Source organism: Tetrao urogallus (assembly GCF_951394365.1).
Source record: "Tetrao urogallus genome assembly, chromosome: Z".
In the NCBI taxonomy this organism is placed as follows: domain Eukaryota; kingdom Metazoa; phylum Chordata; class Aves; order Galliformes; family Phasianidae; genus Tetrao; species Tetrao urogallus.
This window is the reverse complement of record NC_136816.1, coordinates 30,843,098-30,870,843: the sequence shown is the minus strand read 5'-3', so window position 1 is coordinate 30,870,843 and position 27,746 is coordinate 30,843,098. Positions and strand designations below refer to the sequence as shown.

At 43.9% G+C, this 27,746-nt stretch overlaps 2 protein-coding genes across 2 annotated transcripts; one reads left to right on the top strand and one right to left on the bottom strand.

Annotated features, from left to right (window-relative positions):
- Window positions 1–15,058, bottom strand: CLTA (clathrin light chain A; the record flags this gene model as incomplete). Its single annotated transcript, XM_079548192.1, has 5 exons — window positions 1–172; window positions 3,873–3,984; window positions 4,988–5,105; window positions 7,841–7,878; window positions 14,851–15,058. The coding sequence occupies 5 exons, from the start codon at window positions 15,056–15,058 to the stop codon at window positions 1–3; spliced, it is 648 nt and encodes a 215-aa protein (XP_079404318.1).
- On the top strand, window positions 15,057–23,403 carry LOC306956917 (N-acetylneuraminate-9-phosphate synthase-like; the record flags this gene model as incomplete). Its single annotated transcript, XM_079548249.1, has 6 exons — window positions 15,057–15,395; window positions 18,806–18,946; window positions 20,340–20,439; window positions 21,156–21,310; window positions 22,345–22,611; window positions 23,194–23,403. 6 exons carry the CDS (start codon window positions 15,057–15,059, stop codon window positions 23,401–23,403), a joined length of 1,212 nt encoding a protein of 403 aa, XP_079404375.1.
- Window positions 23,404–27,746: the final 4,343 nt, after the last annotated feature.

Here is a 27,746-nt window from a genome sequence, read left to right as displayed (position 1 = left end):
TCAGCGAACCAGCGGAGCCTGCTTGAGTGAGATGAGGACTGAACGCATGCGGGACACATCTTTAGCCTGCTTACTAGACTTGGGATTAAAGTCACAGAGCTGAGCCACGCGTTCCCACTCAGTGCCTGGAAAAACGTCTTCTGCATCACTCACAAAGGCTTCTTCAGCTGCCCTGAAAGCAATGCAATGGACCTTGTGTTAATGCCCAACATAAGGCACTCCTTCCCACTTATAGGATGCAGTTCCTTTCAGCACGTTTCATAAGAAATGTGACCTGACAGCTGCTTGTGAACATCATGGCTACTTAAGCTCCCACTGCCCCAGCCCTGGAGATGAAAATAGGTTGCAGTAGTATGCTATGCACAAGCAGTGCAAAAGATTGCTGTGTAAAATGTTGGAATACAGGTGTTTGGTTTTAAGAGTAGTCACTGAGTCTCTGCCTACAGGAGTCACCAAACTCCCAGAAGGTAAGGTACTCCTGTGCAGACATTTTATTTATGGAAAAATGCCCAGGTCTTAAATATTTAAGCTTCTGTCACTTGATGGCTTGCTTTGGACACTTGCCAACCAGAAATTTACAGTTCCCTGCAAGCATGTCTTAGAATAGATTCCATTTGAGGATTTAAATCAGTCCCAAGGCCTTCAGGCCATCATAAAACTATCTGCTGATGTTTCCCAATGCTGTATGGAAGCAGCATTAATCACAAGGAACGTTAAGTAATGAATTCCATGCCTGTGGGTGCTGTAGTCTAAAGCACATCTTGGCAGATAGGATGACTCATCTGAAGTCAGCTAGCAGGATAAACACGTTTCCCCTCTTCTTACCCTAAGGATACTCTAAGGAGGCTTTATACAGTATGTACAGGTTAGCACCAGAGGCTTCCCAGCAGTATCCTTTTGGCATTTCTGTGCTACCAACAGCATTGCTTCAATGCACGTGTAACAATCCAGTATCATTTACTGGAACTCTGGGGCCCTGGTAGCTGCCTGAGTAAAAGAGCAGTAAGCATTGAGAGATCAAACCAAATCCATCTACTCCAACAAGCAGTACAGAAAAAGCAGTGAGGATGACTCCCCCATGAGGGTTCAGCACTGTTCACAGGGATGATAAGGTTACAGACACCACTGAAGACAAGGATCACTACAACACTGCTACTTTATGTGACATGACACTTTTAACGGGCAGTGAAGGTTTTTTACTTAACTGTTCTAGGCTGTAGCAAGGATGATTTATGTTTGTGCTTAAAGGTGAAGAGAAGAAAAGAAACGAGAGAAAGTTTAAGTCAGATATAGAAAATGAGAATGAGTTTAATGCAGATGGTCAGCTGGCTCAACATGCACTAGCAGTTTGGCCTACATTCAGGAAGCATGCTGCCAATTTTATTCTGCAGCACTTGCACTGCACATTTGCTACAGGAAAAGAAGGATTTTATTGGAAAAAATCCAAGTTAACTCCAGGAAACTTTAGAACAAAGTCAAACACCACCTGTAAATCCATCATTTCACAAGTCTTGCTTTACATCCATCTACAATTAGGTAATGAATTCCACACTTGACCTTCAGTATAAATGCACTCAAAGACCAACCATGGTTCACCAGTACACCTTCTAAAGGTGTCACCTTAGAATCTGTGACATGGCCATCTTTCAATTCAAGTCTACAAATTAAGGGAAGAAATTAAAATACATGAACAAGCCAATGAACCTTGCAACCCTTTTGCCCCACAGAAACTAGCATAATTACTGGGGCTTTAAAATCCTGGCTGTCTTCTCACTGATCTGTGAGGCTGGCAATACATCTGCACATATGTGCTCTTTCACCAGCAGCTACTAGCTTTCTAGTACCATCATCTTGTTTTTTCCACATGTTCTCTAATAGCATCCTAAATTCTATAGGCACCTCTTCTCCTTTGATTTAAGCATGCGATTTCTTCCCCTTGCACTATATGTGAAAATCATTTTAATCTTTTTCTGATTATTTAGTCAAATGGAACAGACCAGGAACACAGTGCCTATGACAAAACATGCAGTTATACTTTATACTTCACCATGGAAGTGACTGGGACTAAACACAGCACCCACATGAGACTCCATCTGACTGTAACCCATACATGCATCAAAGCACCTTGTTGTATTGGCCTGGAAGGTCAGTAAACTGAAGCCCAATGTATTACAGGGTACTGAATCACTGACAAAATTCCAGTGGCATGTATTCTACATAATTTAAGTGTGCTGGGTATGATCATCACAGGAAAACAGCACTTAATGCTGCAGATCAGAGTCAGGACAAAAAACAGGCTATTGTTCTACTTTTTTTTATTATTATTATTCTACTATTATACTGGCTGAAATATTTGGCAGAAGACATCTTCAGACATTCAGCACTATTTCAGACCCTCCTCATTACCTAGCTGACTAGCAAACAGAATTAGTAGTTAAGCAACATACACATAACCAATCACGTCAGCGAAGGGTTGTTTGTAGAAAGCTTCATCTGCCACCCTAGGTAGCAAATAGTCCAACAGGCAGGCAAGCAGGCAGGAGAAAAGAGATAAGGATGAGAAGTACAGAACACAACTGAAGGCAGTTTTAAAAAGCAAGTTTAACTAGTATCACCTACACTCACTGAAACAGGGAAGCAGCTGCCACACAGAACATACCAATTAAGCTGCTAACTCAAGGGGGAACACAAAAACTCTCCTATATCATAGAAAATTAGGACTACCTAGTTTAGGGCTAGTCCCAGTGTTGGCATGACATCATCTCCAGATACTAGAGACTACTTGAAGTAGAGAGATCTCACCAGGTTGGTGAGAATGCTGAACATCCCCTCAGATAAACACTTGACTTTTCTGGCTACAGCTCTTTTGAAATTGATCTTACTCCAGAATGCGCACCCTGATCTCAAACCACTGGCCAAGATAAAGAGGTAATAAGCTCTTGCCACCGCCTGTAACAGCTATCTTGTTTTCAGCCCAACAGAAAGACTGTGTCTGAGGGAATGAAAGTGTCAGATCCATAGTTCTGTAGGAAGTATAAAGTCTCCTTTTGTCATTCAGTAAGTAAAGTCTACTTAAGACTACTTATGATAAACCAGCTCTTCAGATAGAAAAAATGGCATTTCAAAAATCATTTCAATTTGAAGTCTACAGATTCCCAAAGTTTAAAGCAGCCCCAATGACTACCTGAAGAAAATGACACTGGCAGACTTAGGTCAGAAGTGAAGTCCTAAGTGTTATTAAGTCAGCATTATCATATTTACCTTTATGTAGCCAGAAGTCAAAGTTCTGCATGGAACTCATAAGGAAATTTAAGAATTTACTAGATTGTGCCTAGGTCGCTTGTTTCTGCTCCACAGCCCATAAGAGCCAATTCAAGCATGATGAATTTAATGAGTTAAATAGTCACTCACAGAACTCTGCTTATTTCTCATAAACTTCCACAAGAAGCAGCCAAAGGTTTTAAGATATCTAATGAAATAATCTGCTTTGGAGTAACTAAGAGACCACTTCCAAGTTTCTGAGAGCTGGCAAGTAAGACTGCTAGCTGCAAGGTAATTAGCCACTGAAGAGCTGTGCAGCTAGGTACACACAGAGAAGTGAGCAGACTGAATTTGGACAGAACTGTTCAAGCTTTGTATTAAAGGAAGCTTCTGGAATGGCTTGTTATTTCAGTGTTCCCATTTGGACATTTAAGCTAGCCTCTAAAGAAACTCAGACTAGTCTACAGCTGGACAGTCATCTCTTAACAGGATAGTTAGTGGGCTGAAGGACTAGCGACTTAGGATATAGTAGACATTCTACTCTTCTCTCCTTTGCCTAATTACTTCCACAGCCAGCAATATAGCTCTTCAGATGGCTGGAGAAATCTTACCTGTTGCTAGCTTTTGTTTTCTGGAGCTTTTCTTCTTGTCTGGCATACCACTCCTCCAACTCCTTTATTGCTTTCTCCTTCCATTCTGCTTCCTGTTTTCTTGAGTTAGCATCTAAAGATTCAAGAATTGATTTATCAGTCATGTTTATTCCAATTGGATTTCATTAACATTTCAACTGATAGTTCAGGGTGTACTCTAGTGCAAATTATTACTTAATCCACTCAAATATGGTTTATGAGGTTCTCTGATTTAGGCCATGAGAACTCTAATGCCCTCAACATTCAGAAGATTAGCTAAACAGGATGTCCCTGTACAGCACTGAGACAGTCTAGTTCAATTTAGTCTAAGCATATGTAGACTAATTATAATACAGTCAGTCTGCTAGCCTGCAAACCATTCTAAAACACTGCCACCTTGCTATGGCTGTTCTAGAATAAAGCTCAGTAAACTCTCTATATTAGACAAATTAAGGGAATGTGATACTCAGTCTGCCTTTACATCCAACTCACAGTTCAGGATAAGCTCATCTGTTGTAACTAGTATAAAAGAGACAAAAACAACAGACTCAGCTCTGTCTGGAATCATATGTTCAGAAGGCTGTCCTGATGGTCTCAAAGTAAGGCCTCCTCCTTAGTGAAACTGGAAAGTACACCAGTTTAGAGTTGTCCACAGGTAGGTGTGGCTGCCTTTGATAGCTGAATTTAATTACTACTTGGTTATTTAATTTCATTATGACAAAATGACAAGTGGCCTCAGCAATCTTAAAATGAGCAATCTCCTTCCTTGAAGAAAAGTGCTGGCAGTTGTATCTACTCATTCTTTTCTGCTGATAAAAGCTGTTCATTTTCTGCTACAGAACTGAGGAACTCACTGGTAAGTTAAACAAGCCACTTCAGTAGTGTCAGAAGAAAGTTCAGAGAACCACTTGCTTCCTAACTCCTACACCAATATTAGAAGTTTGCTTACTAGAAGTCTTATCCTGTAGGCTGGCTGCTCAAGCAGCAAGTTGAACTCCAGAAAGCTAGAGGCCATTGTTTGAAAAGCTCTCCTTCTTAAGAAACTGCCACTTCTGAGTTTCAACCAAGAATACCACTACAACAAACAGTCTCCTTACCAAGCTGCTCAAGGCGCTCCTTTTGCTCCTCTCTCCACTTACGAATGCTCTCTGGTTCTGACTGCAGTCGATCTACTTGTGATATGGCAGCATAGCAGTCTGTTGGACCATTGCTTTCCTTGGGGAGAAAGAAATGTCATTTAAACATCAAAACTGTACATTTCAGTAAATACCTGCAAGCTACAAAAAGCAGAGATTTGAACTGAACATGTGATATTCTTCTGATGCTATACCACATTCATACCACATGATGAAAAATGTCTTGCTATAAAGGGCAGCATGATTGATGTAAACTAATATGAAAGTTGCCTCTAGCAACTGGGGATCAAACAAATTCAAGCTAACCAGGAATTCAAACTGTGCCAGAGGTCTAAGACCAAAGAAAGAATAAGACCGTTCACAGAATCTCAGCTGTAGGCCTACAAACCCCCCAGCTAATATCACATTAAATATTTGCAACAAAAGTATATTTTTGGAGGGTTTTTTTTTTGTGCACAGGAGATTGAAGCATTCTCTATAATTTGCATTTGTCTGCTTCAGAGAAATTTGCAAGCCTCAACAGAAGTTGGCTTCTAACATCGGTTAGAGGTATTACAGAACTGGGACTACTGTAAGCTGCTTAGAACACAAGATGCTTTTTTTTTTTTTTGCTTAAATTTTAAAAGGTATGCTAGCATTTGCAGTTTATCATACAATGTTTCAAAGACTTGCAGTGCACAGGGTTATTAATACATTAGACTTTCAAAGACAAGTGCATTGCCACAGAGCATACTCCACGTCCAACCCTTTCCATTGATTCACTATGCCCTTAACAGATTAAATACCTCATCAAGTGGAAGCTCTATCAAACAAAACAGCTATTGGAATCATAAACAATCAAGGTATTTCATTTGCCTTTTATTGTATAACTGAGAACCAATAACAAGCAGTTTTCCCAAGAACCTCACAGCAAGAGTGAGGATATAAAAACGGTAGCAGTGAAAGCAGTTTGTTTCTGTCCATCTCAGTGTTCACTAATGTCTGTGGAAAAGTAGCTTATATGTTGCTCCCTTTTAAGTATTTATCTAAACAGGGCTCTCCAAAGAATTCTCTCAACAGTCAGCAATGCCTTAGCGAAACAGGTATTAAATTCAGCTATACCACAACAATTGTGTGAGCATGGTCTGTTTCTCCCTGACACACACAAAACATTGTCTGTAATACAACAAACACGCTTTCATAATGTGAATGAGCCACATGCCAGTAATTTAATGTCATGCAACTTTACATCACTAACAAATATATTTTCAGTCAATTTGTTTCTTGTAAGACCAATTTTGATAAGACAACATGAGTTATCATTGAAGAGTAAGCAACTTGACTCCGAAGTAGATAATCAGAACATGTTCCATTTGGTTTATTAGCCTGTATCAAGTATATGCTAAGTCATATTAGAGAACCAGAGAACCATAAGGTTGGAAACGACCTATAAGATCATCCAGTCCATCTCCTCATCACTATTGACACCACAAGCACTAAACCATATCACACAGCATGTCATCCAGACGCCTCTTGAACACTGCCAGGGACGGCGACTCCACCACCTCTCTGCGCAGCCATTCCAGTGCCTGACCATCCCCTGAGAGAAACAGTTCTTCCTTGTGTCCAACCTGAACCTCCTCTGATACAACTTGCAGCCATTACCTCGTGTCCTGCTCGTTGCCTGGGAGAAGAGGCCAAAACCCTCTCCACCACAACCTCTCTTCAGGAAGTTGTAGAGCGCAATGAGGTCTCCCCTGAGCCTCCTCTTCTCCAGACTGAACAATCCCAGCTCCCTCAGCTGCTCCTCATAAGACTTGTGCTCCAGACCCCTCACCAGTTTCATTGCCCTTCTCTGGACACACTCCAGGACCTCAACATCTTTCCTGTAGTGAGGAGCCCAAAACTGAACACAATACTCGAGGTGCGGCCTCACCAGTGCTGAGTACAGGGGGATGATCACCTCCCTGCTCCTGCTGGCCACACTGTTTCTAATGCAGGCCAGGATGCCGTTGGCCCTCTTGGCCACCTGGACACACTGTCAGCTCATGTTCAGCCGAGCATCAACCAACACCCCCAGGTCCTTCTCCTCTTCACACTCATCCAGCTATTCATCCCCAAGCCTGTAGTGCTGCATGGGGTTGTTGCGGCCAAAGTGCAGGACCTGGCACTTGTCCTTGTTGAACCTCATCCCATTCACCTCAGCCCAGCAGTCCAGCCTGTCTAAATCCCTCTCTGAAGGGCCTCCCTACCCTCAGGCAGATCAACACCACCTCCCAGCTTGGTGTCATCTGCACACTTACTCAGTTTGTACATTCAATTCCCTCATCTAGGTCATCAATAAAGATATTAAACAGGATGGGCCCCAGTACCGACCACTGGGGGACACCACTTGAAATGGGTCGCCAGCTGGACTTCACTCCATTCACCACAACCCTCTAGCCAGTTCCTTACCCAAAGAAGTGTATATCTGTTCAGACCACGGGCAGCCAGTTTCCCCAGAAGAAGCCTATGAGGGACCATATCAAAGGCTTTGCTGAAGACTAGGAAGACTACATCAACAGCCCTTCCCTCATCTACCAGACTAGTCACCCAGTTGTAGAAAGTCAATCTGCTCGCTGTGGTCACGTCCCATTCAACCATAACTCAAAAGAGACTGCTGCCTTAGATGCCCTCCAGTTCAGAGGAGGAGCATACTGCGAGCATTAGCAGCTTTAGGAGGTCATGAGGCAGCAGACAAGCACATTAGAAAAGCAATGGTGAGTACAAGTTTAGATTTAAGTAAGTTCTCACAGTAGAACAGCACACTCTAAGCACAGATTACTTCTATCTTACCTGATAGACAACTCCATTCATCACTCCATCAACAGCACCTGTAAAGAAATAACTGTAGTTTAACCATTTGAGAAAAACAATACAATTGGATTTACTAAACAGTTACTTGTCTGGAAACCTTTATTACAGCATCCAGTATGGGAATTATGTAAGTAATAGTTACTCAATACCCCATAGGGTCAATTCATTACCTCTGCACTTTTCTTCCTTTTCCAGGACACAAGAGACAGTGAGTCATTATTCTTTAGAACTAAAGGCAGTTCTTCACTATGAGATCTTGCTACAGGCTACTCAAATGCAGAGCTGACACTGCTGAGAAGCTGCTACGGAGAATGTCCTGGAGTTTCTCCCATTTTCCCATCCCTGACTTTGAAAATGAATACTAGACAACTGTTCAGAAGTTAAAGGTGACTTACACTTTTCACACTACTTGTAAGACTAACAGTCAGGTAGGGCAACACTTTCTAAATCTTATCATGATTTTGTTACCTCCTAACTCCTAGCAAGTCCAAAAATTATATTAACATCCCTACCAAAAATCACCTTTCATGTTTCTCCTGCAATGACATCTTTGATAGCTTTCTAATTCTCCAGCCACATTATTCCTTTTGGCAAGAGAGTCTCTGGAACAAGATCAGCTGGAATCCTTGCCACAAAAGCTTAAAATCTCTTATCAGAAGGAAGACCTAGGAACACACATCGATTGTGAAACAAGTATTTGACTTTGTGAAACTATTTGAGTCTTCAGTCTATGGAGAAGGCAGTAAAATTTTCAGGAACCACTTTCTGGAACAGTAGTGTACCATCTCCCAGTGAAATATATGAAGTTTACTACTTGGCCTCATCTATAATGCTACCCTGGATAAGCCCATCACAAGTGTTTCTGCCACATTAATGCACTCTACACTGAAAGCTGAGATTTTACCAAAGTCAACAAATAGCAGGCAGAAACTCAAACATTTCACATTAGCTTCCTAAATAAGGCTGTTAATTCACCTGGAGCAGACTGTCATGCTGCCACACGCTCTATTTGTTCCATGTCCTCTTTGCACTTTTACCAGTATTACTAAGTCCCTATCTCTGACTCCTGAACAGCAGCAATTCACAGTACTTGCAAAAGTATGTAAAATCCTTAGTCAAAACATGGTAACATTGAACGATACTAGTCTTCAATAATGCAGTTACCAGCTTCAGAAAGAGAAAGACAATTCAAGTTAATGAACATTAGTTTCACCAGTCAAAGGACCCTAGTATTTTAGAGCTACACTCCTATATCTCAAGAGCAATAACTACTTTGTTTGTTGCTTGCCACAAGTTGCAGGAGCCAAAAAGAACTGGCTTGAGAGGCATCTGCCTCCTTCACAGCAGCTATCCTGCGCATTACTTAACATCAAGCTGCAAGTTTCCTCAAAGCAAATGTGCAGAGACCACTGAGCACACAGTCCTGAGTAGTTACAGCCACAACTAACAATTCTCCTCATTACATTTAGGAAGACTGAAGCCCATAAAGGAAGCCTGCTTACACTTCATGCTAGAAAAGGAGGCTGCAGCTGTTCACCTTTTTAGACTGGGCTGCAATTACAGCTAAGTCAGGGTCTGTAACTTGTATTGATAAAAACCACCTGAACAAGTTAGCTGCCTACAGAGCCTACCTGGGAAGAGCTAAGGGCAACCTGCACCATCAGACAGAACCTAGTTGGAGAGAAAAAACCCAACAAAGGTTAGTCTTGAAATAAATGTAGTTCTGATCTCCAGAGGGAAGGCAGTTGTTTCATGGGACATACTTGGAAGCACTGACTGCCCAGCAAGGTAAGGGGGATTACATCTTTAAGATTTTTCTTGTCATAATACAAAGAGAAAACTTTAATGAAAGTCTTCAGCATTCAGGCTAGTAGCCTGCAGAACGGAACAACATTCCTGCAGAGCTGAAAAACAGATGTGTTCATCTTAGGACTACTTATCTTCTGCTTAGACTCTAATTGGTACAGCAGAAAGTATGGCTAGAGGGCAAATAAGTCACAGGCCTTAAAAATACTACAGCTTTCCATCTGTTTTAAGCTTCCTAGAACTTGTGATTACAATGCTGAGTCAGCATGCTGACAATGCACACTGCCCGCTGAAAATAAAGTAGAACAGTACTGTTGTGCTATCATGTGCTAACACAAGTACACTAACTGAAACAGAATCAACAGTCAAATATTCTCTCTCCAGCTCTCCAGTTTCACTGTTTGTGTAAATCAATATGAAACCTAAAAAAAAAAAAAAAAAAAAAAAAAAACCAAAAAACTGTTTGCCAGCCTTTGTCTCAGTAAGCAAAGCAATCTGTGTATCAGATTTCCTTGTTCACAGAAGGATGTCATTTTGTATACAACTTTCCCCAGAAAAATGTTTCCAACAGTTATGAACAATGACAGATCTCTATTGGCTTCAGAGTCCATTCATGACTAACACAGCACCTTACAACTCCTGAAGTTAACACCATACTTTCTGAGGAAGTTAGGAACACCCCACACTCCTTGGTGGTTCCTTCTGAACTTTGGATAAAGCACAGAAAATATCCAAGTATCCACACTTCAAGAACATGCTGGCAATGGAGTAACAAACTTCTAGAGTTCCACCCAGACAACTTTTAGAGTCTGAGCCTGTGAGGAAAGCAGCAGCTGTATCAGCTGTTTGCACACACAGGAGGGAAAAAACAGTTGAGCTTGCCAGAAACAGACAGCTAGAATCAGTGTCCTCCAAATGTGCAATAGCTTTCAAGAGAAATGGACAAGTACCTTGAAGATAAGCACAGTTTTTTTCCCACTTTAGTCCTACAAGTCAACATACAGTGAATTTGCAAAGTTAAGTTTCTAACTGAAAGGAACAGCCAAGGAAGCTTATGAAGCTTCAAGAAAAGGATCGAGCAGATGGTAGTGGACCTGGAATAAAATTAATCCATAAGCAGTTGTTCTCCTGGTAGTACTAGGCATGCAAAAACTACAGACTAGTTCCAAGAACAAAGTAAAGGTTTAGCCAGAGGCTTACTTCAACTTCAGAGTTGACACAACTCTCATTTAAAGTTAGCTTTGTACTGAATGTCAACAACTGAGCTGTCAGAGACTTTCTGAAGTGAAGATCTACTTCTGAAAGTGATTAAAAAAAAAAAAAATCGATGTGTAGAAACTTACAGCAAAGTTTTGTTACAGTTAAGCAAGGTATTCTTTCTTGGCAGTGCTGCAGTAGCATTGGATAACTCTCCAAGAATGCTCCATCAGTTGATCGTTTGTGAATAGGTTTTATTTTCACATACATTACACACTGACTGACTAACAGACACAGCCTTATTCGGTGATCTTCAATGTCATTCAGAGTTCTTCTAGCATCCTGCTGGTCCTCTATCTGTCCCTGGGAATTGTTTATTTTCAACACTCCTTTTGTCCTGAAGATTGCAGTGGAATGCAAGGACAGTCAGAAGTCTCTGTACACAGAGATAAGGAAGAAAAAGGGGAACAACTCGATGCTGTCTGTCACATTTTAGGAGTTCCATTGTTGTTTCTTTTGCCTTGTTAAAGCAGAACAGTCTTACAACATTTTCCCATCTAGAGTGACATCCCACTTATCATCCATAACACCTAAAGACTACTGCAGTGCTGCAAGCGAGCATTAACAGAACATTTTCTGTAATTACTTCTTCAAATCAAACACATTGCCTTGCTCTAAGACCATACAGCTGTGCAGCACAATACACTTTCAGCCTTGTTCACTAGTGAAGATTTACTGTCAGCACAACAAATGAAGGCTATCAGAAGAATCAGACATAGGACCATGAAGAGTAACACTTCTAATTCAAGCCCAGACATGGATTAATTCCTTCTGATGTCTTCCTATCAAGTAGGCTTTTGACAATATTCTCCATGCAAGAGAAGTTAACTTCAATATGACTATATTTAAAGTCATGCTTTATGAGCTACTCTTAGCATCCCTTTCAAATACTGAGTATTCTCTTCACTGCTTATCTTCTAAAAAGTAGTAGCTTGAGGGTTTTGTTTCCTTATTCTTTTAAGACAATGTCTTGCATCACTGAGGAAAAATAGGATTTCCAGCCAAAACCTTATTTCTGTGATTGTAGGTAAAATAAAAAATAAAAGCAGGAAAAGGGCTTCTCTCCTCACTAATAGGCAAAATAGATGTGTTTGTTCCTACTATGAGCTTCATAATACAGCATCACAATTATTATTTTTTTTTTTTTTTAAATCAAACCTTTCTCAATGCTACCTAATGGAGCACTTCGAAACCTTGAACAGTTTAGAAAAAACAATAGCCACTGATGAGTAACTCATTCTGTCTGTGAAGTTAACTCAAGTCAGAAGAAAACAATTCTTTCCCAAAGATATTTAAAAAGAAAACAAACTGATATTCAATCCTTGAGAGATTTCAGTTCCTTACCTCCTAGAGAGGCTCACATGCCTCTCTTCAGAAGATGAGAGTCGTTCACTGAAGTTCACATAAAGGCAACAGAATGTGAAACTGAAGTCAATGTTTGAGACTAGACAGCCTACATTAAACTTGAGTAGTATTTTCATGACTGTTTACACAAAACTGCTTGCTACTGAAGGTTGTTCTCAGTAAGAAGTCACCAACAAGCCATCATGGGATTTTTACATTGAAACACAGATTCTGGAAGCTAGATATCTCAATCTGAACGCATTCGCTCCTGCAGAGCAGACACTGCAACTGAACTGTTTTCTTACTGGGAAGGGGATCCCACAAGAGACCAGAATACTAATAACCAGACAATAGCTCTTTATTGCTTTATTTACACAGCATTTCTTGTCCTCTGAGATAGCGATTATGCTTCACATTTCAAGTGAATACAAGACTAGTTGGAATGTCTACGTACATATAAATGGTCTAATGGGCCAGGCCAATATTCCAGCCCCGACAGAAGCAATGTGAAGTGATGCTCAGTGCGACCAGGTGACCTTGGCAACATTATGCCCCAAGTACCCATCATTGCTACAATTAACAGGGATACAGTTTCAATTACCACAAATACGTTTCCATTAGCCTAAGTACATGAAGTTCAACGCTGACCTTGAGTTTAAACTTTTTTTTTTTTTTTTAATAGACTTCGTTTAAACAGTTTGATGTGTTAGAGAGCATGTTTCTTACAAGCATATTTAAGGAAGCTGGAGACTGTTTCTCATAATATTTTAAGATCTTTGCACTCCAGAAGAGAATTGCTTCAGCTACAACTTCTGTCCAGCATTGAGAAAGGAAAGAAAGAGAAAGGAAAGAAAAGAAGAGAAACTTACCCAGCAGATCCATAAATCAGGATTTCAGGAAAGTTATGGTTAAAACAGTAAATAAAATTAAATAAATCCACAAATCCCTGACCACCGTGCTTTAAAGGTTCACTAAAATATTTTTCTTAAGGATTTACATAAATAAATTCAAGAATAGATTTACATTCACCGAAACAGTTCAATAAACTAATAAGAACTAGTGTTGTCAGATGTTTGTTAGGGTGTTGACTGAACCCTAAGAAGTCTTATAGAGAAGTGGCAACAGAAGTTACAAATACACCTGTCACCTGAACTAGCACATTTTGCATTACTGCAAATTGCATCTTCTATTTTTCCTAATAGGGAATATAGGGTTTAATAGTCAGAGAATGGATGTTCTATTAACAAGGTGACCACCAGAATTCCAAAAAGATGATCAGCTACACCTGTACTACAGGCCAGAGCATCAGTGAAATCCAAATTCATACCAAAAAGCAAAGTGATATATAGATCACACCTAGACTTCACAGATCCTTAGATTATACCTACTACCTTATGGCTCTCTTTCTACAGTAACAGTTTCTCAAAGGAAATGAAAAGCTTCTTCAGCCACAGCTGAACTAGTTTTTCATTTCTACCCAACCTGGCAGCACTTAATCAGCTGGTGAGGAACTACGCTGCAACAGCCAGACTGCACACAGAGAAAATACAAGTCCAGTTGGTTCTATCACCCTGTGAGATGCTAACAATTTTCTTCTATGCCATGTAAAGCATAATGCTTCAAAGAGCAACATCTGAGGCTTCTGAGAGAGGGGATTCATACACAGTCTGTTTCTGCTCATAAAAATAGTGAGTTACGTTACATCTGGATGGTATTCTAATGATTACCCCCATGTTTAGTGCTTAAGGATGTCACTTCATTTGACAAAGACGTTTGCATGGAAATACGCAGCCTGTATAGCCAACCTTTTTATGAATGAGCCAGTTTCTAAGGGCTGCAGTACCTCTAGGTTAGCTCTGGATACAGCAGGTCTCCATTACTCAGCTCACTTAACCGTGCTTTGTTTCACGGGTTATTATGAACCAACAGTCCCATAAACACCAGTTATTTCAGTAGCAGCTTTTCACATTGAAAACTTAATTCTGAAGACACTTCAATAGTGAACCGGTGAGCGGAGTAATTCAACTCAGACAGAAGAGGCTAGCTGCCCGTTCGGGAAGCGATAAAGGAATGGCTCTCGAGGTCAAAACAAACTCCCCTGGGCGCAGAAATGAACACGAGGCACGCCTTGCAGCAACACAGAAACAGCATCGCTAGGTTCACAGCCCCTTCTCGCTCAGGATTCAGATTAAAGGCCACAGTGCCAGAGGCTGGAGACCGCTTCAGCTGCTGCTGCACTAACGGAGAGCCCCCACAACCCGACTCCCAGAATACATAACCACGCTACTCCGAGCACAACACCCCGTTCTGCAGCGTCAGCTTTCTCACCTTCGGTACAAAGGTTATGAAGGTACAACGGCCAGAGGCCGAGTAAAATTAAACATTAGCCCAGCCGGCTCTCACGCGCGAACGCGGACCGCCGCTTCCGAGCAGAGCGGCGCCGGGCGGAGCGCCGCGCACCGCCCTACCCGCGGTACTCCGCTCCGGGCGCACGGGAGCGGCGGAGCGAGCCGCGGGCCGGTCGGACCCGCCAGAAGGCAGCGGCCGCCCGGGACAGAGGAGAGGGAGGCCGTGCGCCGTACCGGAGCCGAAGCCCTCCGCCGCCTGCAGCGCCTCCGGCACGTCGCCGCTCTCCAGGATGCCGTATCCCTCGTCGTTCTCGATGCCCGCGATCTCGTTCTCCTGCTGCGCCAGGAAGGCAGCGGCAGGGTCTTCCTCGGCGCCGTCCGTCGCCCCGTTACCGGCGGCGGCCTGCGGCTGCTGCGCACCGAACAACTCCAGGTTAGCCATGGGGACGAGCTGCTGCGGCGCTGCGCGGGCACGGGCAACGGCGGGTCCCGGGCCTGCGCCTCCACAGAGAAATCGGCGCGGAAGTGGGGCACCCTCCGCCCGGGCCAATGGGAGACGAACACCGCCAGGAGGCAAAGCCAATCAGCGAGCGGCAGAGGCGGGGCTAATGGAATCCTCCGCGCGCCTCGGTGGGCTCGGGCCAATCAGCGCCAAGGGCTTGATGGGGAGCCGGCAGAGAGGGCAGCGGAAAGGGGTTGTGGGGCCGGGAACGCGTAGGCTTGGCTGTGGGAGCGCGCGCGGTAGCCGCGGGGCCGATAGCGGTCGCGTGACTTTGTCAGTACGGAGTTGCGTCACTGCCGCGTCGTAGCACCGCTTAACCGTACTACGCCTGGGGTGGTAGTGAGCCGCAGGGCTCGGAGAATCGTAGAATCCTTTATGCTGGGAAAGACCTCTTGAGAAGTCCAAGTGTTAACCAAGCACGGCCAAATCTGCCACTAAACTACAGAAGTGTTAAGGATGGAAAAGACCTCTTAAGATCACAGAGCCCAGCCATCAGCCCATCCCCACCATGCCCAGCAACCACATCTCTCACAGTTCTTGAACACCTCCAAGGACGGTGACTCCCCCACCTCCATGAGCAGCCTGTGCCAGTGCAGCACCACTCTCTGAGAAGGCATTTTTCTTATAGCCAACTAGCCCTCCTCTCATGCAACTTGAGGCTACTCCCTCTTGTGCTATTGCTGTGACCTGGGAGAAGAGGCCGACTCCCATTTCTTCACAGCCTCCTTTCACAGAGTTGGAGAGATCAACAAAGATCAAAATAAGCCTCTGCCAGGGTCATCCAATCCATCCTGTTTCGTAATCCAACGCGCAGGACCATACAAAATCCAAACCCTATGTCTGAGAACGTTGCCCAAACACTTCTCAAAAGCCAGCAGGTGCCATGGCACTGCCCAGGAGAAGTGCCTTGGTGTCAGTCCTATAGCCCCCCATGGGCCAGGCGCTGCAGAATGAGCCAGTGGAAGCATCCATGTGTGCTGCTGTGGAGTCGTATGTTTTCTTTCTGATAGCTGAAAGCTTAACCTATGCATACCATGTGTTAGGCGTCTTGGAACGGTATATCTGTGGACAGTAATTCTGATTTTCTACTGAGATCTATGGCAAGGCCTCTGCCTCCACTTAGGTGCTGCCCGTAAGTCAGTACGTGTCACAGTACATTAGACATAAGCCACCCAGTCCTACCTTGTAGTCCCATTCCAACATGGTTCTGAAATTGGCCAAATACAGAGAAAAGCAACCGTGGAAGTCAGTTTTTACCTACATGAAAGACATGGTGAGGCAAACTGCAGGCTGAGGTACGTTTTGTTCTGTTAGTTACATTTTGCTAGGAAGGGGGTGCAGACTGGTCTCTGCATATTGCTGAGTCATTTAAAGCATGCCTGGTTTCTCCAGTGAAAACTTAGAATCTAGCATGGCAGTAGGCTGAACTTCTGTCAGTTTTATCTTCTAGGAAGAACAGAACTGTGTCATTTATTTTAATGAATCTCCAGCAGCCACAGGAAAGTGAAGGAATAAAGAACAACAGCAGCAACTATGTCCTTCATTTATAACAGAAGACTATAAAAATGACACTCCCCCATGAAGTGCATGTCATGCTCATGCTGAAATTTACTGGCCTTGACCCTTAATTTGTCCTGAAAGCACACTCCCATGTACATTTTAATCACTCTTCCTCCCTTTTACATAAGCACACAAAAAGGTAGAATAGTCTTATTGTTCCCATTCAAGCGTTTGAGTGAATTTGGGATATAAACCAGCAACTTCCTCTTCTGCTTTTTCAGTCTTTCTTAGCCCGATGGGGGATTCCGGATGACTTAATGCCACGAGTACAAAGAGAATACTGTCATTTCAAATAAAAAGCAAATCTGCACACTTGCTTGTCTTAAAATTGCATGATGAAGGATGAAACATAAGCAAAATAATAAGCTTGCAAATGGCAATAAAATTATCTGAGTTAAATCAGAAAGGATAACTTAATGTTACTGGCTTTTGAGGCAGAGAAAATTGCAGTGTGTTATTAGATCTACTTTGATGATAAATTCTTCAAGTATTTTTGCACTATCAAAACTATTGTTTTGTTCCTGCTTTCTTACCCACAAAAGAAGTAGAAATACATTGTTTCCTAAAGGCATATATCACATCTTAGACTGTACACTATAGTAATAGTGCCCTTTGTAATTCATCCATGGTGACTTACATGCCAGGGAGACTAGTACAAGAATGTTATATGAATAACACTTTATGGAAAGACTAAATGACACACAGGCTACACATGACTTTAAGGATAGTGCAATTTCTCCCCACTCTTTGTAACAGAATGACTTATAATTCTCCCTTCTAAAAATACTGTCCTCTATTTTTAAAGTAATTCTAAAAAGATGTTTTCAAGCATTTAGCAAAATATGACAGCAGTTATGTACTTCCAACATTAAGAAAATAATTTCAACAGAGTACTGGAGTCGTAGAATGGTTTTGATTGAAGAAATTAGAGATTTAGTAGAACAGATGTTTCCAGAGCAGAAAATTTAAATGCCAGTACTTTCAGCTCCCTCTTAACTCATTTGGCATGCAAATGAGACAGGCATAGTCTAGCTGACATCTGGACATGTACCGCATCTCTCTGAGAATTTTCTAGCTAGTCTTATTTTGCAGAAGCTGATGGTTTTGGCAATTAGAAAGGAAGGGCACGTGTTGGCTGGAATCTGGTCCCCCAAAATCAATAAAAATATTCCTCAACCATCAAGCTATAGATAAAAGTCAGAAAAAAAAAAAAAAAAATTCCATGCTAAGGAATCTAATATTTTGCTTGCTACTTGCTCACAAGTTACAGGGGCCAGAAAGAACTGTCTTGAGAAGCACGGGAAGCTTACAGCATCTGTCTCCTTCACAGCAGCTATTCTGCACATCATTTAACATCATGCTGCAAGTTTCTTCAAAGCAAATGCACAGAGATCACTAAGCACACACTGACTCAGGCAGTTACAGCCACAGCTAACAAGAAATGGCATAAATAAGCGTGTTTGCCATGATGGGAATGAGATACGAGATATCATATGAATGACAGAAAATCAACACCTTGAAAGTAAACTCTGGGGAACATGAGATTATAAGGCCCCATTTTAAATGGATTGACTGGGGCTAAATAACCCAGTGAAAATAACAAAATTTAGATGTTTCGGAAAGGAATTAGACATTAAGAATGTCATTGGTATTTTTGTTTGTTGTTTTTCCATCAAAAGAAGTGGCAAACAAATCACAGACTCTAAGAATTATTAAGCTAAGAGGAGACCTCCTGAGATTGTCTATTCCAATGTACTTGCTTAAGCTGTATCAACATGAATATGTTCTTGGCAGGACTGTGCAGGACTGCACCCACTTTCTGGGCAACCTGTTTGAGTGTCTGTCTTCACAGTAAATAAAGGTTTTTCTTCAATATGAGGTGTGCTCATATTGAATTTTTTTTTTTTTTTTAATTTGTTTCTAATGGCTATTGTCCTGTCAGTGTGCTGTACAAAGAAGAGTCCCCCTGAACCGTCACTTGTCCAGACTAAGTAGTTCAATCTCTCGCAACCTTCCACATGAAAGATGCTTCTCAGGTAAAAGTCTCATTAACAAGAGGAAAAAAATCTGACCAATGTAGAACAGCTGAAGACTGTAAGAAGCCATGGTGTATAAAATTTGTTTAAGCAACTCTTCTCTGGCATCCACACTAACAAGGAGGCTGATGGCATTGTAGGGCTGCTCTCGATCACCTCTGATATGACATGGGATATTTCCTTAAGACTGGAGCAGAGCAAGCGTCTCTCCTATACTGTATCTGAGGTGCAGGTATTTGGCATCAGCATGAACACATTTACAGGTATTGTTTTCCATCTTTTTCTGCAACTGGATATCCAAATGATCTTTTGTCCCTGCTGATGGCAATGGGGTTGGTCTAGACGATATTTAAAGAGCCTTCCAACCTGAATCATTGTGAGATCCATTTCATTATTCTGCTTCAAGAACTACTGCACAGAAAAATCTTTTGAACTCTTCACCAGTGAAAGATGACCACGTCCTGATTCAACAAAGCAATGATCCATATATCTGACTTCACATTTTCTCACCCTTTTAAAATGCCCTGCACATCATATTCTTTCATCCAAAAGAATACACATCAGCCAACCCGGCAGGGAAAAAGACTAGTTTACCACAGAGACTAACTTCCTAGTATGTCTGATCAAACAGAGAGCAACCGAGCAGGAAGTAACCCCCTATCTTTGTGTTGTAAAACCTAGCCTTTACTTCTTCTGATATAACTGAAAGAAGCTGTTTAGCTTACAGCAAAAGCTGTAAATTCTTCCAGCCCTTTAAGGTACATGACCAACTGACCAATCAGTTAAAAGTTTCCCCTCAGTAGCACTTAAACAACAAAGACATTGACCAAATAGTTTTCCATCAAGTTTTCAGGACCACAGTCAAACCACTGTTATACAGATTTGATCCAGACTTGTTCTGCTCACAAAAAAAAAAAAAAAGAAAAGAAAAAAAAAAAAGAAAAAAGAAAAAAAGAAAACAAACAAACAAATGAACAAAACAGTTTATGACTGGTCCTTGCCAGCAAAGAATTTGCAGGTAGGGCCATAATCGTATACAAAAGTAGGAATAGAACTTGCTGAACTGGTGAAGGGGCTCTCTGTCGACAGAGCCAAAGTGTCAGACATGCTCCCCATCCCGTGTCCTGCTCTTATGATGAGTGGCTCCAACCTGGGTCCACCCTTCCAGTCACATACTGAGCATAAGTGTCAAGAACTTGTCTGCATTCCATAGGCCAGCCTCACCCCTTCACCAGGTGCTCAATCATCAGTTTCAGCCAGGACATTACAGTTTTCCTGCTGTCTGTAAGGACACCTACTGTCCACCTGGCTTCTGTTCATTAGTAACTATACCGGAATCATGTTTGACCCAGAGTTTCTTAACTGTTAACCTACAGACCAACCTTCATAAGCAGAATGGTGCATCTGCTTTGGAATTTATGTGACCTACCTTTCCGTTTATTTTGTACCTTAGATATTCTGGACTAATATAATTTGAGGGTTATGTATACGTGCCCCATGTAATTAAACTTTGCTTTTGCTATTTTTCAGGGTTGGCTTGTTGATGATTCTTCTCTGTCATTAACCCAGCTGAATTGGCGTGTTGAAAAATAGCAATTTTTATTTATTTATCTATTTTCTTGCAGATGGCTGTAGAATTTCTTCATGAACTGGATGTTCCATTTTTCAAAGTAGGATCAGGAGATACAAATAATTTCCCATATTTGGAAAAGACTGCAAAGAAAGGTAAGCATTATCTACTGAGCAGTATTTGCAGAATCACAAATTATAGGGGATGGAGGGAACCTCAGAAGGTCCGTGAGTCCAACTGTCTGATAAAGCACATTTGCTACAGCAGGTTGCACAGAAAAATGACCAGGTAAATTTTGAATGTCTCCAGAGAAGGACACTGCACAGTGTCTCTGGGTAGCCTGTTCCACTGCTCTGTCACACTCACAGTAAAGAAGTTTTTCTTTGTGCTCAGATGGAACTTCTTATGTTCTGGATTGTGCCCACTGCCCCTTGTTCTGTCACTGGGCACCAGTGAAGTGAGCTTGGCCCCATCCACTTGACTCCTGTCCATTTTCGCATTTTCAGTTGATCCCCTTTTAGCTTTCTCCAGGCTGAACAGCCCCAGGTCTCTCAGCCTTTCCTCCTTGTGGAGATATTCCAGGCCTCTCATCATCTTTGTGCCCCTCCACTGGACTCTCCCTGGATTTTCCCTGTCTTCCATGAACTGGGGAACCCAGTCTCATTAAACTTCATAGTTTCACAGTGTCTCACCAGCTCAGTTATTACGTATTTGCTTCGCTTAACTCTGGGGAAAAACAAAAAACCAAAAAAATCACCCATCTTCCTTTTCTAGTTCAACCAAATGCATTGTAGAACTTCAGTTAAGCCTGTGCAGATTTCTTAGGGATCTAAACTTGAAATCTAGGCAAAACATTTGTTCTAATGGCTAGGACGCCCAATGGTGATTTCCAGCGGGATGCAGTCGATGAACACGATGCACCAGGTGTATCAGATTGTGAAGCCCATCAATCCAAACTTCTGCTTCCTGCAGTGCACCAGTGCCTACCCGCTTCAGCCTGAGGACGTCAATCTCCGTGTTATATCGGTCAGTGAATAAGTAAGAGTGCTATTGGCACAGTACCACAGAAGGCCTGTGCACTTCCATTGCGCTCTGTTTCCAGGTCTTACACATGCTCGAGTTTGCCTCTGAGAGGTGGGAAAGTGCATCATGGTCCTCTAATTCCACCTGGCCTTGAAGTAAAACTATTAACTGGGTCCTGTTTTGGCAGAACTGAGCTTTCAGGAATACGATAGGAGAGATTGCTTTAGGGGCTATGCAGTTAAATAGAAGGGAGCTGAAGGTGAGCGTGAGCTTTGAAAAGGAGAGAAAAGGATGTGGACGGTTACCTCACCTCTGCAAGGGCGTGTGGAACTGAGGACGTGATTCTCAGCTGGGAGCTCAACCGCATAATTCCATTAAAAAGGCTCTGTGTGAATATCAGAGCCGTGAGAGAAAATGGATTATAGGTTCCTTTGAAATTATTGCTTGGATGTGCCTGGTGGCCGATGCAGGAAAATGTTCCCAGGTCGGCCAGCGTTCAAACATCTGCCCAGCTTTATGCACGCAGTGTTTGTTAGCTTGAGTATATCTGGACGTGACTGTATTTAACTGCCTGTAGGACTGAATAACTCCTGTGTTGCTGCGGAAAGGACTGCTTCAGATTTGAAACATGGGAAGGTGCACCATCTGCTTTGAACGCAGGTTAAGCTTAACAAGGTGTTGGGTTCTTGGATGAAAAAAACTCCATTTGCACAACTTACAGCTGGGTGGGCTTTTAAGACCTTGAAGAGCACAAATAAATTAGAAAGACATGGTTGAAGGAAGGGATGCCATGCAGAGGGACCTTGAGAGGCTACAAAGGTGGACCTGATGAGGTTCAACACGACAAAGTGCAAAGTTTTGCACTTGGGCTGGAGGAATCCTAGGCATCCTAGGCATGCTTCATCCTGAGCATAACCAACAGCTTGTTTTGTGGCACAGAAACTGCCCGCGTCTTCACTGCAGTTATTACTGTTAAATTGGCTCTGTCTTTGAAATTGCTGCCTTGGCAACTGAGACCAACTCTGTCGTGGTTCCAGGCGTATCAGTCAGCTTTTCCCGACATCCCCATTGGCTATTCAGGGCACGAAACCGGCATTGCCATTTCGGTGGCAGCTGTTGCTCTGGGTGCAAAAGTGGTGGAGCGTCACGTGACTCTCGACAAAATATGGAAAGGAAGTGACCACCAGGCTTCCCTGGAGCCAAAGGAACTGGCAGAGCTGGTGAAAGCCATCCGTACCGTGGAAAAAGCAATGGGTTCTCCAATCAAACAGCTCTTGCCTTGTGAAATGGCTTGCAATGAAAAGGTAACTCCTGCTTTTGATTCACAGTCTGTAACTCCCGTGCAGAAAAACAGCAGCCAATGCTTGGGTTTGTGGTGTGAAGGTCTCCGTTTTTGTGCAGTGTTTTGTCTCTGCACTCTAATAAATTTTCCAGTGCAAAGGAGCAGAGCACTTATTACACTGCGCTTATTGCACTGTAACTTTAAGGTAGATCTGCATTTCTTATCATGTGCCATTTCTGTCGGTTTTAAGTTCAGTGGAGTTTTATGGATGTCCCCTGTGACTAACTCCCCTGAGCAGCAAATACGTGTGAATGCACAAGCTCTGTTTACACAAAGCTAGAATGCTCATCAGTCTACTCAGATTCCTTCCGTTCTGATTCTGGGAAATGCCAGTGAGATATTGTCTGAATTCAGTAAGGACTTAAGTTTTCCCATCAGCCTTGTTACAGTAAATATTTCCATACTAACTCAAGCTTCTTGTAGAGTTATAAGTTAAGCAACAGGTTGGGCAACCCTTTCTCAGGTAGCTTATAATTTTGTGGTCCACTTCTGGTGCCTACAATTCTGTTTGACTTAAATGTTGTTTTTATTTTCTCCTTTGTAGCTGGGGAAGTCTGTTGTGGCAAAAGTGACCATTCCCGAAGGAACCGTACTGACACTTGACATGCTGACAGTGAAAGTAGGAGAGCCTAAGGGATTTGCTCCAGAGGCCATCTTTGATCTGGTGGGCCAGAAGGCTAAGACAACAATTGAAGAAGATGAAACCATCACTGAGCAGGCAGTGGAAAATCATGTCAAGAAAGTGAAGTGCTAAACCTAAGCCCTCCATTTGGTATTTTATGATGTCGGTCTGTCCTACTGCACAACATGTTTTAGTGACATGGTGGGTTAGAAAGGATTGAAGAAGATGAACGTTTTCAGGGTTTGTTCTGCAGGAAGTTTTTGCAACTAGGGGATATAAATTATGAAAAGCAATTTTATTAGAAACTGCATAGTACTGTGTCTAGAAAACACCATGTTCCTCCTCTTCCATTCCACTTTGATTACTTTGGATTTCTTGCCAAATCTGTGACCGAGGTCTACTGTTTTCTAGCTTTCCTTTTCTGATAAGAATACACTAATCCTAAAAATCTGTCTGTACTTGAATTGTTCTGTTACCGTAAAGTCTCTCTTCTGCCATTTCCTTTAATACCATGAATATAGGATGCAAGTTCGTGTTAAATGCAAAGAGAAAAATTACCTAAACTAAACAGACAGCTTTATACATGCAGTATGATAGATTCTTCTTAAGATATGTCTTTTAAAAAAAAGTCTCAAGTTAAAGGAATGGATGGCAGGAACCTGCTTGAGGAATAGAAGTGAGCAAACTCACAGAAGTGCAGCAGTATAGAGAAGGGAGATAATTGTCTATTCCTGTGATGCCACTCTTTCAAAAGCCAGCTCCTTGAGGAAAGCTAGGTTCCAGTATGCACTTACCTTCTCAAAAGCAGTACCAACAAAGTCAGCGAATTGGATATGTAGACAGCTCCCATTTAAGGAGCTAGAAAAGGAGCCTTTTTGTACTTTTTATAAGCTGAAAGGCAAGACAGCAAGCAAAATTCACCCAGGATGGATCAGTGGAAGTAAATTTAATCTGTGCTTCCAGGAATTGGCAAAAGCATCTGTCAGATTACTGAATCTTGGCATCCTAATAAATTCTGCTGTGCAGTTTCTCTATTTGTGTGTGCAGCAGTGCGGATTTGTGGGGAGAGTCAGTGAGGCCCGTGTCCTGTTGCCTCAGGAAGAGGCAAGACATGGGTTTTGTTGAAGGCACCCCAGTGCTGAATGGATCCGGAGATTTGTCACAACTGGGGCGACGTGGGAAGACTCAATCAAAGCCCCAGACACTGCTGCAAAATGCCAACAGCGAGCAGACACAATAGAGGGAACGGAACGGACAGAGGCACCGCGGAAAACCCGGATGCCATTGCTGGGGTTGGAGCGCTGCAGATGACGCTCGCCCGCTGTGACATCACTGGCATCGACGCCCTCCGTGAGGGATAGTGACACACGCAGCAGGGATTGTGACCTCTTGGCCCTCACTGCCTGTAGCCGGGCACAGAGTCTCTCACTCTGGCTTGTGCCTGCACTCCAGCCGAGCGTGTCCGTGAGGCTTGGAGCGAGCAGCAAGGATAGCCTTGGTGCTGGTCTCGTGCTCTGGGAGCTGCCGACAGCCGCTCTCAGTGCTCGTCCCCAGAGCCACCACAGCTTCTTCCCCGCCCTGCCTGGCTCAGGCAGCCGGGGCACCCAGGAGGCCGCAGCAGCAAAGGGAACCGGTAAGGGGACGCCTCAGCCCGGGCAGCCCACTGGGAGGGTTTCCTTCCTGAGGGACCCAGGCACTCGTTCCTCCGCTGACGGGGTCAGCGAGTGACCGTGGCCTCTCTTCCTTTCCTAGCGTGACCCCTGCAGCTGCAGCAGCGCGGTGAGGAGCAGCCCCTCATCCCCTTTGCTCTCTGCCCACCACAGCAGCTGGACAGCATGGCAACCGAGCTGGATCGTCGCTGCCCAATCTGCCTGGACACCATGGATGATGCCAGCTACGTGATGCTGTGCCTGCACCAATTTTGCTTTGGCTGCATCCAGCGGTGGGCTGAGAGCAGGCCCACGTGCCCCCTCTGCAAACGCAGGGTGCAGTCCATCTTGCACTCCGTGCGTGCGGACGACAACTTTGAAGAGTTTGTTGTCGGACAGCAGGAGAGGGCCGGAACAGCAGCCCACCACACAACGCCGTTAGAAGGCCTAACAGGGGCGGTGCCCACCTGGCCGCCCGTTTCCCGCCTGACTCCAGCTGTGCTCCGGCCCCTGCTGCCCTGGCTGCACCAGGAGCTGAGTCGGCTCTTTGGGTCTGACCACAGGGCAGCCTCTGCAGCGCAGGGCCGAGTCATCTCTGGCCTGTGCTTCTTTGGCCTGAACCAGACAGCGCTGACTCTGTGGCTGTTCAGCTGCCTGCAGATCCGGGCCGCCAGCTTTGTGCAACGGCTCGTTGCGCAAGCCACGCAGGTGTGCAACGGGCCGGTGCCACATCTGCATGCCACAAGACAGCAGGGCAGCCCCGCAGCTGCCCACACTGGCCCACAGCCCTCCAGCAGCACCAGGGAAGACAACGTGGAGGAGGAGCTTCCTGTCCCCTCAACCGCTGCCCTTGGTGAAGGTCCCAGCCAGTCTCCATCCATCCCAGCTCCATTGCAGACCGGCCAAGCAGCAGCCCAGGAGGAGCCGGGGGAGGCAGTGCCAGGTCCCTCCAGCACCAGCAGGGCCACGCAGAGCTCACGCAGGGCGCCTCAGCGAGCTCCAAAGAGGAGGGCCCGCAACTCTGAGGCCTCTGCACCTCCTGCCAAGAGGCCACCCCGCCGGCAGCACTAGGACACCGCCCCAGCAGCTGGCGAGAACAGGGCCGGGCCTGCAGCTGGGGCACAGCCAACAACGGGTTGGAAGGGACCTCAAAGATCACGAATCTCCAACCCCCCCGCCACAGGCAGGGCCACCAACCTCCACACGTAACACCAGACCAGGCTGCCCGAGGCCCCATCCAACCTGGCCTTGAACACCTCCCGGGACGGGGCATCCACAGCTTCTCTGGGCAGCCTCACCGCTCTGCCTGTGAAGAACTTCCCCCCCAACATCCAACCTGAACCTTCCCTCCCTCACCTTCAGACCATTTCCCCTTGTCCTGCTGTTATCTACCCTTTCCAAGAGTTGACTGCAATAAAATCACAGAAAAGTCTCCGTGTTGCTCCCAGTGCCTTTGTCAGCGCTGTGCACGAGGGAGGTCTGAGCTCTGCTGGGCCTGGAGGCCTCCCGTGCTGCTGTTACTGCTTCTTTACAACCTCCCTTAACACATTGCAAAGGCAAACGTCGACAGAGTAGGCACTGCTTCATTTCTACGCGGGGCACAAGGTGGCTCATCTCCACCAATAAACACTCTCATGTCTTTACACTGTCTTCTACTTACAATCCCAAAGGTCTCACTCCACACCCATCACTGATACTGATCCCACTGATATATGATAGGCTTACAAGGTTACACAAGCGTAACTGAGTCTTCTGCACCTGCGCAGAGGGTTCAGGGTCTTTGATGGTTGTTTGGGAAGGTGTCCCCCTCCTCACTTTCACCATGGTGCCCTGGTTGGGCACCTGGTTGGGCACAGGTTTTCTGAGGTGCTCTGCTCATGAAGAAGCAAAATTGCTTGTGACGGGTTCTTGGCAATATCCAGCAGTGTATGGCAAGCAGGCCCAATAGCCATAAACAGATGAAGATTGGAACTTGTTAGTAAACTTTGAAGCTCTCCACCAGCTTGCACAAGAATCAGCTAACTACATCGTTTGTCTTTTACTCAGTACCTGGATCTTGGCTTTCAGTTATTACATGGGTAATGCAAAGCAGCCCTGCAAATGTTCACTGGAAGAGTGAAAAATGACATTACACAGCTGGCTCCACAAAAGATGGCTGCTGTTTCATTATCTTTTATAACTGCCAATTATGCCACACCAGAGTATTTAAAATTTACAAGAGAAAGTGTAAGGCCAAGAGATTTTTCTGAGTTGTTTTGGTCATGGATTTTTTTTTATTATTATTATTTTTCAAAGTTTGAAAGAAACATTGTAGGAAGATAGAAAGGCAAGCAATTTGTCCTGGAGGGGCAGGATTGTGAAGTAGTTAACTACGTGGATATCTCCAAACACAGGAACTCTTTACTCTGTTAATTCTTCATTTTTTCCCAAAGACACATGTTAGTATACATGGGGAAAAACAACCAACCAAACAAACAAAAAAACCGCAAAACCAACAACCTGTGGTTAATACAAGTAAATAAGCAATTCAGTGTTTTGCAGTTCACCACGTGCAGTTAAGTGAAAACTGGAGGAAGGCAGAAATAGGACCGCAGTCTCTGCATGGATGCTGCCCATGTAGCATACCTTGGTCTGTTTTAGCTCCTGGCTCAAACACATCACTTCACAACTTTTTTGGAGTTAAAACACTATTGTCCAGCATGGCTAACAAACCGCTATGTGAGCAAATGCAAACAGACTGCTCCTTAGTGTGTGCTCTGACTGCTCTGCTAGTGTAACAAACCTGCACAACCTGCTTCCATTTACACAGAAACTTGCTCCTCTGGC